At 34.7% G+C, this 15,372-nt stretch overlaps 1 protein-coding gene across 5 annotated transcripts in view; it reads right to left on the reverse strand.

Moving 5' to 3' along the window:
• CTNNA3 (catenin alpha 3) overlaps positions 1-15,372 on the reverse strand; it is a 422,209-nt gene that overhangs the window by 96,280 nt on the left and 310,557 nt on the right. For all 5 annotated transcript variants that reach the window (XM_031554365.2, XM_085230255.1, XM_085230251.1 and 2 more), the window contains one exon: positions 8,047-8,247. In XM_031554365.2, coding sequence (XP_031410225.2) covers positions 8,047-8,247 — 201 coding nt within the window. The remainder of the gene's footprint in view (positions 1-8,046; positions 8,248-15,372) is intronic.

Here is a 15,372-nt window from a genome sequence, read left to right on the forward strand (position 1 = left end):
ACTACAAGAATACTTCTTTCTAACATACAATGCAGGTAGAGCAACTTTTACTACAAGATTCAGGAGAGCATACTTTAAAATTCAGATATGTCAGTTAGCACACCCACTCATGAACAGTGGCTAGAAATATACTACATTGAGTAAAACTAACACTGCTCCTGACTGTCGGGATATAATTCTCTAAGTGTTCTTACTGTACAAGTACATACTTAACCTTATTTGTCTCATGAAATAATGCATACAGGTGAAAAAATGAGTAAATACAAGATGATTTTATGCTATTCAGAAGAAATACGGTACATTGCTGAAAACCTTATGACCAGCTCTCTCTCTCTCTCTCTCAAAAAAAAAACAAAAAAAACATAGTTTTCAAGCACTGGAGAGCAAATACTCTACAACAGAGTGCCACTAGGCTTTAAAGGTTTATCTGTGTATCCATAAATGAATCCAATTAAATCATACAAATTGATTGCATCCATTTGCAGTGTTTCTAGGTTTCAGCTCCCTTCTGCTACAGGGTACTTCATGTAAGATACCCACATTAGCATTTTGGAGACTTGCAGATTGAAAATGAAGTATTTACATGTAACCCTTCTAACTTAAAACAAAACAACAACAACAACAAAACTATCTTCTAAAATAAGGACACTGCATAATTTTAACAGTAAGCAAAACAATAATTAAGAGAAGGAATGCTTTTCTGGGAATCTGAGATTGCTACCACACAGTATATAAATGCACCCTTTAAAAACATTTCATTACCCAGAAAACGAGACCCTTAAACAACTGTACTTAAGTATCTCCCTAAAATAAATAAATAAGTACATAAATAAGAACACATTCTTTGCATCAACATTTAGAAGAAGGAAAGTCTCCTGTGCTATAAAGCTGGTTCTGGGCCACACAATATTGAAGGCAGGTTGGCTTTTACCCACGCAGTATCAGCCATCCCCAGACTCATCCAGTTATCGTCCCTCTCACTGCATTTAACAACTGAGCGGTCATGAAAAGCAACTGACAGACATTTGTTATCCAAGTGGCAGCGACTAAATGAGAATAGGGATTCCAGTGGTCCACTCAGCATACTCAGTAGTTAACTTTCACGGCTAATTTAAGCTAACAGGGCTCTGTTTGGCAAACTGATAGAGAAAGGAGAACGCAACCAGCCAGCTGCTCTGACTGTATCTAATTTCTCAGTTGCCTTCTTCCATATTGCAAAGTCCTTTCCCACAATATGTGGAAGTAACACAGAAAAGATAATAAAAGCTAACGCAGATTTCTGTCACTTGTTTCAGATACCACATTCATGCCATGTAAGAATAAAGTACTTAGAAAAACACCAACAGTTTGATTCAAGAAACACTGATTTGCAAATTAAGCTCAGAAAAAAAAAAAGTTATGAATTTGCTTCAGATAAAAAGAACAAGCTCTTGAAAGATTGATGGCTTCTTCTAAGGATCTTTGTTGCTTCGCAGGTGAGCCAAACTGCTCATCACCTAACCTAGCTGTTAAGCTCTAGCTATTCCTTACAAGAAGCATGACTGCTGCTTCATATTGCTTTGGAATAGTACCAGAAAGTTTCAATCATGAATACTTTGCAACAATCCCCAAGGTACACTCCTCCTAATCTTCCAACTAAAGCTGTCTACCTTTTAATTTTCAGTTCTTGACAGCAGCCTTAACAGAGTAGGAGTTACGGATACTTGTGTATTTCTGCATAAACTACATGCAAATCCACAAAAAGTGATGGGTATATTATTTGACTATCTGCTATATAGTTTCATGTTAAGAGTATTTCTGAAACAATTCACTAGACCATCCATCTGCAGTTGTTCAACAGTGCTGGGTAAAACTGAGGAGACCCACTCTCACCAACTGCAAGCCAAAACAAAGTTCACAGTAGATCAGACTTAGTATAGTATAGGCAGTGGTGGAATTTGGATAGAGTAAATAATCTGTTCCCTACAAAGAAACCCTCTTTATCGAGAAAAACAGAAAGACTTGGGTTGGAAGGGACCTTAAAGGAAATCCAATTCCAGTTCCTTTTTGATGAGGAGGGTTGCCAGCCACTAGATCAGGCTTGCCCAGGGCTCTATACAATCTGGTCTTCAATGCCTCCAGAGATGAGGCATCCACAACTTCTTTGGGCAGCCTGTGCCAATGCCTCACCAGTGTCCGAGTAAAAAAAAAAAAAAAAAAAAAAAAAATCCTCTTAATATCTAATCTACATCTCCCCTCTTTTAGTTTAAAACCATTCCCAATTATCATATCTCTATCTGCTCATGTAAAAAGTTTGTCTGACTCCTGTTTAAAAGCTCCCGTTAAGCTACAGGATGCCCCAACAAGCCTTCTCCTCTCCAGGCTAAGCATGCCCAGCTGCCTTAGCCTGTCTTCATAGGAGAGGTGTTCCAGCCCCCTAATCATCTTTGTGACCTCCTCTGGACCCACTCCAACTGCTCAACATCTTTAAAGATCTTTTCTTTAGACATGTTTATAGACATCTTATGACTATAGATAAGATAAGCAGAATTATATAATTTTTAATTTCAGCAAAAATCAATTCTCCTATGTTAACAGGGTTATAATCCATACAGAATGATTTAGACATATATAAACTGCTGTTAATTATGCATATGCTTACCCCAACAAGTTCTGCTACATCATTCCCAAATCAAACACTCTACAATCACTACAAAAAAAAAAACAGTAAGAGTTGAAAGTATGTTTGACACAAAGGAATCTAGGTGGGACACTGAATATCTTATTTAGAGTAAGCTTCTGAATGGCTAATGATGGCAAAATGCTAAATGAGCATATTTTTAAATCACTCAAGAACATGCAATAACTATCATGGTTTGTACATGTAAGACTATGATGAAAAGCACTATGAACACAGTAGAGAGAAACCAATGCCACAGAGATTCTGGAAAATATATTTACAGTAACAATGCACAAGTACAGAGATGCAAGAGAAAGGCAGACTACACAACTGCCTCACTACAATGAAAGGTCCTCAGCATTAAAAAACAAAAGAATGTAACACTGTATTAAAGTCATGGCTGAAATGACAGAATTACCTTTGATACGGACAGATAAACATTGTCCAAGTTAAAGCTCAGCAGACATTCTAAATTAAAATATCTAGTAGAAAATTGAGCAGCAGTTCCCTGATCTTGTTATCAGCTTAAGCCCATTACAAATGGACTCTACCAAGAGCTATTACAACAGTGATTCTTAAGATCTAAAAAAGAAAAAACACTGAAAGGCATAGATGAAATCTATTTACACATTGGAAAAATGACAACCCATTTTTTCAAGTAGCCTCAAGCAAAGAGAAGCAGTGAAGAATTTATCATATTGCATGGACTGAACATACTTCTCTCCCCTTTTGGCTTAGGTGGCATGCCAAAAAAGAATAAAATAATGTATAGGCAAGACAAAACCCATCACAAAGCTTCCATACGCTTCCTCTTTGGCTGGTTTCAGTTAAGGAAGAGTAATGTTTTTTAACTGGGTAAAATACAGAATCCCTACTGCATATGATTCTGACAGTGGACAAAGGAAACTGCCAGTTACATAGGATAAGCTGTTGCTCCAAGCCCAGAAACCATATTTGAAAAAAAATAAAAATAAAAATAAAAATGAAGTGAACCATCTACAAAAACACAACATTACTAGCTGATACACATAAGCATGCAAGACATGGATACAGACGCAATAAAGATCTAGTGAAATAACACTGATACCTTTTCTTCCTAAGATAAATGATCTTTTCCTGGAGAAAAGAAATGCAGTAGATTAAATCCACCAAGCAGAACCATTTAATATAGTGCCACACAAGAAAGTCCTGTTTTGGGTGGAGTACATTAGTGTAAGTACAGAGGCTGTACAACTGGTCACTCGCAAAGCAAGAAGAGATACAGCAAAGTAGCCAAAATATCTACCTTGGGGTCAAGATGTAAAATATAAATACAATCTTTACTGACATTGACAAACCATATGATGTGAAAACACTACCAATAGAGCAGAGAAACTGGATCAGGAAGAACTGAATGAATTTCAGGACAAAACTATAGAAAAATGTTTCAAAGAAGGTAACATGACTTGTAAAGGATTTTAAACACAAATTAAAAGTGTCCAAAACAGTACTCAAAGGTAAACATTTTTGGCCCTCTGTGGCCAAGTATTTTCTAATCCAGGTGGAGCTGTTCACACCAACAAAAGAAAAAAACATACAAACTGGCCATGTATAAATGCTAGGAATTTGAGATGGTCTTTCAATAGAAGTAGCAGTCCTACGCAGAATACAATGGGGCCAAAAATTTTCTTAGTACCAAAGTTAATCTCAAATAATTGTGAATACGTAATACTCAACTGAAAGCTCCTCAAGCCTCAAAGTATGTCACGGAACTGTAAGACACGAGGTCTTCCCTGATTATGAAATGTCTAAAAACTTGTACTTAATCAGATGACAAACCATATAAAAAACATCTGTGGTGAAAACAGCTAATGGTGGTATTTATGTTAAAAAACAGTATTTTATAGCTCAGAATTTTCTCTATCAAACTGTTACTTTGCTCTTTGTACCTGTTGTAGTTTCACTGGAAAAAAATAGAGGCCTTGCTTTTGGAGTGACATGCATATTTTCTGAGGCAGGAAGAAATCTTCAAATCCATGTATAGCTTTACATTTGGCATCTATCATTGTTCTGTTTTACATATTAAACTGTCTTGATTCATGTTCAGTTACACTTAAGATGGAGCAGGTCAGTATTTTGTGTCTCAGCACACAAAACGGTGTTTTTGAGTGGTAAAACAAATGATGGATGTTTCAGAACAATGCCTACAGCTGACTTACTGTGTGAGAATGGTTAGATTTGTTTTTTATTCCAAAAGTAGTTTCATAAGTATTCCTAAACTTAAAGTTAAGCCCTATACATAAGTGAATTACAAGGTATTTCATAGTTCTGTCTGTAATAAACTGTGGAAAATGAGCAGCCCTCAGCACTGCTGGCATAAAAACAAGTGGACTCAAAGCTCCAGTGATTCAGAGTATGATACTTCCACTAGTTCCTTAAGACTGTTAAAGTATTTCTCTTCACTCTTTTCCCTTTGTTCATATGAATCTTAGATCTAAATAACTAGAATACTTTATAAATGTATGAATACAGACATACATGTGTAAAAAGAATATGCACATACATCATTATACTTTGCAATTAAAGAAAGGTGTAGGCAATATTTTAAAAAAATATGGGCCTTTTTACTATATCATCAGATAGATATCATAAGATAAATAGTAATTAATAATAATAAATAAACAATCTGGAAGGTAGTAAAAGAAATACATTAAATAATGGAAATAACCTATGTTTTTATAATCACTCTTTCTTAGAAGTTTCATTTTGATTTCAAGCAACAGTACATAAATCCAATGAACATGCAAGCACAGTACAAATTAAGTTACTGAATTGTCTTTCTGCATTCTTCTGCCCCACTACTTTTTAAGTTGATCCAACGGACAACGGTTCCCTTCAAAATGTGACACTGATATATATCTGAAAAAGATCCATCTGGTGAATTAAGTAGTGTTCTAAAGTAGTGTTCTAAAACAACTGCTTATGATCATGTAAATATAATGTCATAATGCGTGCAAAGTGTGCAAAGACAACTTTTATTTTGGTATTACCAAACTTATAATACTGGACTCTACAACTTAACCGGTGTTCTACAGAGCTTTGTTGTGTAATTGATTGGCTTTTCTTCTTGTTGTATGAATGAGAAGGCACAGAACAGATGAGAGGCATAAACTGAACTTAATAAACCACACACTCCATTATACCGTGCTTTAAGATCTATTTGGCTGTTAAAAACAACTGGTATCTGCACAGGATTATACAACTTGAGCTGGGAACCTAGACATCAAATTTTAACACTCATTGTACAACTACTACAGTATAATTTGGGGAACAGATAACTTTGCCATCTCAAATACATGCAAAGTGTTCCAAGAGATGAGAAAGATTCACACAGATTCTTGTACTTTCACATGCATTTTTGTTCCTTTCCAATTTCTAAGTAGCACACTGTTATTCCGTAATTATATTTTCACTAACTGTATGCTCCCATAATTTCTCTTCAATAGCATATTATCTTTTCATTATCCATAAAGGATGCACTTCACTGCAGTGAGTTACTCATCTAAGTGAACTAAAGAGATAATGGCAGAAAAAACACAAAGTTCTCTCCTAGTGAAACCTCACCTTGTTTCCAGCAAGCTCCTGAAAGACCTGTCAATGACACAGTTAAACTAGAGGGCTGCAATTCAGTTGCATTTTCCATATATATTTAAAAAGTACAAAATAAAACCAAATCAAAATCCTCACATTATTTGATGTTTACCATGGCAGATTATATAAGTAAGGGTAAGAATGAAAAATACATATTCCTTTTTACAACTCCCACTGAATAATCTAATATTAGATTTTTAGCTTTGAAGACATTTCTTAAAATGACACCATGCTTGACATCCCTTGACACAGCCAGACATTCTAACCCAAACCAGTTCTGTCTTGTCTCTTCTAGACATGTGGGTTTAGGCATATTACATAGTACTGTCACAGTAATGTAACAGAATAGAAACCAGTATCAATTGCTAATATGTTTAAACATTACCAGTTCCAAAAGAAGTGCTTAGCTCTTACATGGGAATCAAAACCAAGCTTTCATATAATAGGGAAAGCTGCAATTACATGTTACAGTACTTTCAAGAGTTTATGAAAGCAGTTCCAGATTCTCTTATGAAATAGTCAAAAAATGAGATGAAACCAGCCAATTCTATTCCAAAATATTTTCACTATTCTGTTGCTTTTGTATCTTATTCGGTACGTCAGTTCACTTGTTTCACATAAAGGTGCTCCTGTCCCAGAGCTACTTGAACTCATCATGAAAGATGTTGAGGTAAAATAATTATCAATCAAACACAACACACTAGAAATCCATTTAGATTGACAAATTTAAACACCTGAGTTCATGAAGCTGGATCTCACATTCTAGAGACGCACACACTTGCAAGAAAATTTCTTAATGGAATTTTAATGGCATTAACTGCCTCACTGTTAAGACTTCCAACTAAAGAAAACTGGGACTTGAAAAGATAGATTTTCTTTGATTGAGTATATACACTACAGAAAGCCAAAAATTTTGTGTTCAAATACACAAATAGTATTAATACCAATCCCATTCACACCCACACAGCCTCATGGCTTTGAAATGCCCTTTGAAGGCCAAGTAGAAAAACCATTAATTAGAAATGGCTGACAGTTCCTCTTATTTTCTCCTTGAGAGAAATTACATTTCAGAGTGGCTAGAAGTCTTTCACAAGCAGCAGCACATATGCAGACACAACTGATATATATTCCATCTCTCCTGATCTTTCTCTAGCCTCTGTATCATATTCAGACTTACAATGTATACAGGAACACCAGAAATCATTCACAGACTGAGACAGTTACAACCCTGCTCCCAATATGAAGATATTCCAGTGTAAAATACTCTCTTTTAAATATAATAGAAAAGGAAATGGACGCTGCAAAACATTTCCCAAAGAAAATATCTGATGTTTAATTCAATAATCTTTCAAGTGGTAGGTTTACACAAATACAAAAATTCTCCTTCCCTGTAAGCTTGCCTTTCATCTACCTAAAGCAGAAGCAGTGAGGCCAATAAAACACAGCAGAAAGCTGCTGCCTCATCAGTTAAAAGTTTCCAGACATTGCTAATTGTGTTTATGTAAAATCTTTAATGAAGATCTTCCAAATGTTGAAATCCTTATATAAAAAAGTAATTTAATTTTTAAAAAATATTTTCAAACTGTATGGCATCATCATAACTGGACAGCATTCTGAAAGGAGATAAAACACCACACAATGAAACGTAAGTGCAACATATGCTTAGATTAGAAAATCAGTTTCTTTTAAATGTAGCATATAAAAGAATGTTTATACTACTTAAGAAATTGGAAATATAGTTTAGAAATAAGACTTACCACTCTTGGTTAAATACTGAACATTCTTCATCACTCTTTCAGTGTAAGCCCCTGGCTCATAATTGTCCATCTCACCCGAAACAATATGAGCTACTCTTGAAGCACGCCCTCGGATCGTACCTGCTGCACGATCTAAATCATCAGCATTTTGCTCTCTCAATGCGATGATACACTTGTTTACGTCCTCAAGAATATGGCTTTCTGCAAATGAAACAACATTCATTTTTAGATTGCATGTATTTTACATCAGCAGACACATTCTAGACACTGAACTGTGTTTTCTTTTTCTTCCCATTGAAATACATTGTTATCCAAGCCTGTGTTGGCCAAACTTAAAACATGACATCTAAACTGAACTCTCTGTGAAATCCTTAAATGTAATGATCGATGGAAATTGAAGGTACTCTCATACTATCCTATGGACAACAATATAATACTCAGTTATGAAATGTTGTAATACATCAAAACCATAAGGTCTTACATAAATCATGAATATTTGTAGTATGAATTAAAATTTGAAAGGATTATCATTGTTACTTATTATTGACCCTCTCGAAACTATGGTGACAAAAGGTTCTAGAAAAAGATTAATCACTGACAAAAAATAATAACCCCAACAACTAATTTCTTTAAACCTGCATGTTAGGATCTTCATGATAAATCTTATGTTAATAGAGAAATATGTTTGGCTAGTATTAAAATTGTATGTTGGATTAGTGCAATATGCTACATTATTATAAAATGCATGCTGGTTATTTGCTGTAATAGGTAGTAGTACATTTTTATACCAATATTTCTTGTGACACTTACTGTGTTACTATATTTTATATAATATTAATGTACAAATATCCTTCTTAATTAGTCAGTTATCAACAGATAGCATCACCAGCCTGTCTGTACAACTACATTATTTCGTTAAGTCCTCTCGCCTCACAATATTCTCTCTTCAACCAATTCTGTCATTCCCCTGATGACAGAATTTCTCTTTTCTATTAAGCTTTCATTCCTACAAAATTCTCTTAGTAGAATTTCCCTCATTAGAATTCATTATCACTTCACAAATATAAACTACATTTTAAAAATGAAGAAATGTCTTTTTCTTCATCTTCTGTACACTGTGGCAACTGGTTTATTGCCAACTCGATCTAAATGATTTCACACAGCATAGCTATAAGCTATTAATTTTTACCTTAATAATCAAATTATATACACGTTACAATGCTTTTCCTCCTGTGCAAATACCTATATATTCTAAATAGTACACTCCTAGTAATAAAGCTAAACGTGATTTTTAAGGACAGGGAGATGTTAACCTATGTGAAATATATGCATGACACAGAACTTAAGAAAGTCATGAAATCCCTTAGATGTCAGTTTCTGTATGAGACACCAGAGGATTTAAAGATGATGTTCTTAGTCAAAAGCTTACAGAAAAAAAAAGCATCCTCAAATTACCCTATAAAAGGGATTAAAGATGCAATAAAACATCGCAATTTTTCCATAAGATCTGTAAAAAAAAACAATATATATCACAGCAATTACTATTTTCTACTATCTTCTGAGTATAATGAATATTTAATGTTTACAGAGCTTCATCAACATTTGATTATGTAATACAAACTTGCAAATGGGAGCCAAAGAAGTATTAGCTACGTAGTTAACCAAAGAGGTATCCAGCAGTGTCTTTGCTATGGATAGGGGTTGACGCAAGCTGATTCCATCTTCCTTAGAGATCAAACATTTCCATCTGGCAATCACCTCCTACAGAGACATTTCAGAACTGCAAAGCTGTTTCTGCTGTGTTCTTTTTGACTTCTTTTTTTTTAGTGGATTTAATTGCCATACGCTGAGACAAAATCAAATCAAGCTTTTTTGACACACTTTGAAAACTGTAGAATGCTCAAAAGGGACACTTATCTTGAACTTGTCTTTGCTGTTTTACTCAGGTCTATGTGACATTATGACCTGACAGAAGGGAGTTTGATGTCAATATACATCAGCCAGAAAAATTGTTAGAAATAATATAAATACAACAGGAGCATGACATACTAGCAACATTTCCAAGTTACCCATATATAATGTGAGCACTTTAAAATGAATAAAAACTTGACCGGGGGGAGCAGAACTAGGAAATAGCTGCTTAAAAACTGATAGAAGCAAGTAGTGGGTTCACACAGCTGGAAACAAAAACGCAGATTAATTCAGAAGGGTGCCAAGCAAACAATGTTGTTTATATTTGAAAAGCTATACAACTTCTGTTCTAGAAGAGATTATAATGCTTCTGTCTTGCCGAACATCAGATTTTCCAGTAGCAACAGTAAAGTTGTATTTCTGATCAACAAGTCAGTTTTTGATAAACAAATATATAGCAATGGGGGAAAAAAAAGAACATCAGCAGGAAGGACAACAGATGAAGGAAAAAAAAAAAAACAGAAACAACCAACAGGCATTAAAATAAGAAAAACAGGCCATAACACCAAAGAGTAACAGACCTGAGGAGGAATGCTGATCAAGCTGGAGAACATTATCAGGAGTATCATGAGTTACAGAAAGAATGGGTATGTAGTATGCTACACTTCCAGTTTGTATCAGCAAAGGGCATATTCTATTTTTAGGGGAAGGACAAAGTAATATAAACGTAAAATAAAACTTAGAATATAAAGGGTAAAATATAAAATCAGAATATGTTTGCAGATTTAAAGCTTAAACACTTGAAAGCTTCTGTATTGGTTTTGTTATTGAATTCCCCTTTCTAAATAAACCTAATATCTGTTGTCTCTCAGAGACTTTTGTACATTAGAAAGACAAGATGGGAAGGTATTAGTCATACCGTATCTTCAAAAGTACCTATGAAACTTCTCTTGCATTAAACCATAAAACATAATTCAGAATTTATATTTTTATTGTAAACTCAGATTATTACTATTTTGTATTATTAGCACTGAATTACATTTTACTTTACAAAATAAATTGCTAAACTATGATAGCAAACAGACAAAACATTCCAACAGGTAATCCTGAATTACAAACTGCATCTGAAGTGTGTATCTTGGGATTCTGTCTCTAAGAAAATTACAAACTCTGGTTCTTCATCACAGATTGCTTCTGTGAATATGGAACTGTCCAAGCCCATTTGGAAACAACTCCCCATTCTTTAAGATCAGTAGAAAAAGTTAGTTGTAGTAACTTTGTCAGCCCTGCTTGTTCTGTTTGTGCACATTCTTAATGACTCTGTTCTGTTTCTTGAAGAAAAGATGAGAAACAATGCATACTGGCTGCAAAGCCTAAACCATAAAATTGGATGTACAAACTAATAAATGATAGTTAAACCTAACCAAAAAGATCCCTATCTTTTACCAACTGCTGCCATGAAAAAATAGCAAGCAAAGAAACTTCAAACAAAAAGTATAATTCAGTTCAGAGCATTCCTATTCTCCCTGTATTTGCATAAAAACAAAGCTGTTTCTTTTAATTCCCACCACTTTCCTACACACAGACATCCAGAGAAAACACTATGACCTCATCAGCAATCTTATTTAACAAATTTTCTTGGCACTTGGACTTCTTTTAAAAGTTTTAACACAGTATCTATATTCTACAAGAAGGACCACTGTCTTAGTCATTGTTCAAATGAGATCACTGGTCACCACCTAATGTTGCAAGTCCTTGTCAACTCCAATGAAGGAATTTAAAATAAATAAGAATATGTAGAAAAATTACTCAGAAAAAGGAAAATAAATGTACTCTCTATTCTGACTGTAACTAAATATATTCTACCTACTAAAATTAAGTAACTACATGGTATTTTTTGATATTGTTTGTTGCTAATCTGGCTGTCAACATCCATTCTGCCTCAGACCAAGAGTCATATTGAGAAACATGCTGCACAAGTCCGATTTACTCATGCATTAAAAAAAAATGCATGGCACATCCAAAACCCTCATTTTTAGACACATACAACTGAAATATCAAATATAAATAAATGTAAATTGTTACATACAACTTAAAAAATTTTAAAAAAAAAGAGAAGGAAGATCTAGGTAGTTTCTGGAAGCATCCACCTCAGTTCCTGGGAAAACAAAGTAAAAAAAAACTCATGGAAGACATTTCCAGGCTAGTGAAGGACAGAAGACAATCAGGAACAAACAGTACTGACTTATGAAGGATAATCTAAGCATGACTGGACTGACTGAACTCAGTGATGGAACATGAAGATGAATGTGGGCGGACAAAAGAGTAGATGGCTCCCCCTAAGAAAGTTACTGAAAGTTCTTCAGATCTATCATTATCTGCATGAGTCACCGCAGATGACCTTTGAAGGGAGAGAGCAATAATTTTACACTGAGTCCTTTTACTTCATACATTTTCAGATACTTCATCAGGTAGTATGACACATTATCTTCATTTTTTGTTCAGAGGAAATACTAATTTCTTCATTTTTTGTTCAGAGGAAATACTAATTTAAGTTTGCTTTTCTTTTTCCAGATTTTACCTTAGGGTGAACAAGTATTGATTGAGTTGGCAGCCTCTCATTGAAGTTTGCTTTCATTCACATATGCATAAATGATTCCAAATCACTAGCTTATAAAATCTGGAAAACTAAAACCAAAACAAACAAACAAAATCAAACAAACAAACTAAATAGCAAAAAACCCAGAGTATTATCAGAAGAAAATCCTCACAAATATTTCTTAAAGACTGTGTCTATGAATTAAAGAGCTGGCATCCCAAAATGATCAGCTTGATTGACTAAAGAGGGTTTCATATTACCAAAAATTTCTCACTCTGTATGAGTGAGAATCTTAGAACAATATTAATGCTTTCCAGAGCTTTCTTTCTTTACATCTTTCATTTTAATATCATCTCAGTAAGACGTGGATGGTTTAAGATGCTAACAGCTTATATTTCAGTCTTTATTCTCACTTTCTGGGGCACAAAATTCAGCCTACAGAGAAATTCCTGGATTGTTAGTTTCCCACACAGCATCCTGATTTATTCCAAAATATCCTGGAAATAAAGGAAGAACTGTCAAAATCTCAGCACGTTAGTTTCTGCCTTCCTACAGCCTTCCATGAGTCAGGCTCCAGGGACTCCGAAGCCAAGAAGTACCTTACAACAGCATACAGCCATCTGTATGCATAGAGAAAAACAAAAATCAACAAAGAAAAGACAGATGAAAAGCAGATAAAATCTGCTGGATAGGCATGGACATCTGGATAGGCATCTGGACATCTGGATAGGCAAGAAATAAAGAGAGCAAAAAAAAAAAAAAAAAAGAAGTGTAAGCATTCACAGTTGGGTAGGGGTCATTTCTCTAACCACAAAGTCCTCTTTTCCCTAGATCTAGAAGATCAAGGAAACTTCCCTGAAGAAACATGCAGTGGTGAAACGAACTCAATATAACTCTTCCCCCACATCATCATTCGGCCTTCTCATCTAAAATACACCTTTCATAGGTCATTTGAGAGAAAAGATATATTCAAGGGGCAATTCACCTCATCTTTTTTTATAAATTCGTGGAGTTGAAATAGGTCTCAGAAGTGCTCTTTTCCCTCCTTTAGCTATAAAAGTGGCTGAAAATACTTAGATCAATTTTGATTCTAAAACTTAAAGGAAATGTTTCATACTCCAATTATTCATGACAATACAGGAGGAAAGAACATTTTTCATGTGTTAGTACACTATAATATGATGCTGATTTTCTAGGACAAGACAGAAAAATGAATTGAAAACTGTAGCAGGGCATGAAAGCAGCAGCAGTAAGGCAGTAAAAGAAATCTAGCACTCAAGCAAGTAAACAGCCTCTTTTATTCAGACTATGAACCTGGGTAACTATGTTAATAACCTACCTTTCTTAAATGGTTTGTTTTCACCAAAATAACTATAACAAACATTCAATAAAAGTTAACCAAAGCTGTAATTTTCCTTCGTAAGAAAACATCATCAAAAACCCCAGCTTCTCAAAGAGCAACAGAATAAACTCCTTCAATCTTTATTTGATATCTAAATTGTGGCAAGTCCTGAAAACACTGCCTATAAGGCCATCTCATCTACTAGGAAGCACTGAATTATAAAACCTTCCTTTTTGTCTAAGTAACCATAGAAGGACTTTTCTGCTAACGTTATGATACAACACAATTCTTACAGTACATTTCTATTTCTTATATCTGATCACAAATATGGTGACTGACAAATGTCCCCCATTTCCTCCTCTATAGCAAGTAGCACTTTAATTGACTTATACTGCAGAACTAACTACGCCAAATAGCACCAGCACCATTTAAATACATTTATACCTGCCACAACATTCCCAGGCAGATCCGAGAAAAGATTATTGAATAAGCATATATGCCTCATTTCCTATGCTACTAGAAATTCTAATCTGGAAAGCACATTGGCATTAACAGATTAACTGACTCTGGTCTTTCCCTTCTTTATTGAGATGTAAGGCTAATGAATGACATAATAGCTGAAATGAAACAGGAGAAGATCAGAAAAAGAAAAAAAAAAACTACTAACAAAACTGTGAAGATAATGAGGTCCACAAGAATAACTAACAGATGCTCAGAGAGGCTGTGAAATCTCTGCCCTTGTAGCCCAGCTATAAGTAGGAGATTGAACTAGACCCTCATGTTCCATCCATCCTGAATCACTTTCTGATAATGCGATATAGAGAAAATACAAGAGGAACTTTCACCCAAAAAGGGCAAAGGCTGAATATGACATATCTGGGCTCTATAAATTTCTGAAACAGAACTATCAGATTTGGTCATAAAATTCATCAGAACATTTGTTACCACCTGTCAGCTTAATATTTTTTTTTTCTCAGTTATCTTAAACACAATAACTACTTTTCACACATTTCTTTAAATATTGCGTAATGAGGAATAACTTGCCTTTAAAAAATCAGTTTTTATTTTACTTAGTATGTATCATCCCTTGGACAAAATACACACGACAATCATTTTCTTTATCTTCATTCTGGGTCTGGTCTCTTAAATGGCAGTGAATATCCAAAGCATTTATTACTTTCCTCATAACATTCCCTTCTCAAAAAATCTACAACAGTTTCCCTTTTTGCTATTTTTACATTCCTCAGGCTAAAATTCAGGGAGGCTTCTTTTTCCAACAAATGAGCTACAAAAGGGGAGGGGAAAATTGAGACTTCTGCACATCCGCTTTTTCTTTGGTGGGGTGAGGTGAGGGCAAGTACGTGGTTTGTTGTTTTCCCCACCATTCATTCTTACCAGTTTTTCAGCAGTCGGTAACAGTCTGGGTAAGAATTCTTAAATACAAGAGAGGATTCTCCTCCAGTAAAAAAGAATG

This window comes from Meleagris gallopavo, chromosome 8 (genome assembly GCF_905368555.1).
Source record: "Meleagris gallopavo chromosome 8, MGAL_WU_HG_1.1, whole genome shotgun sequence".
NCBI lineage: Eukaryota > Metazoa > Chordata > Aves > Galliformes > Phasianidae > Meleagris > Meleagris gallopavo.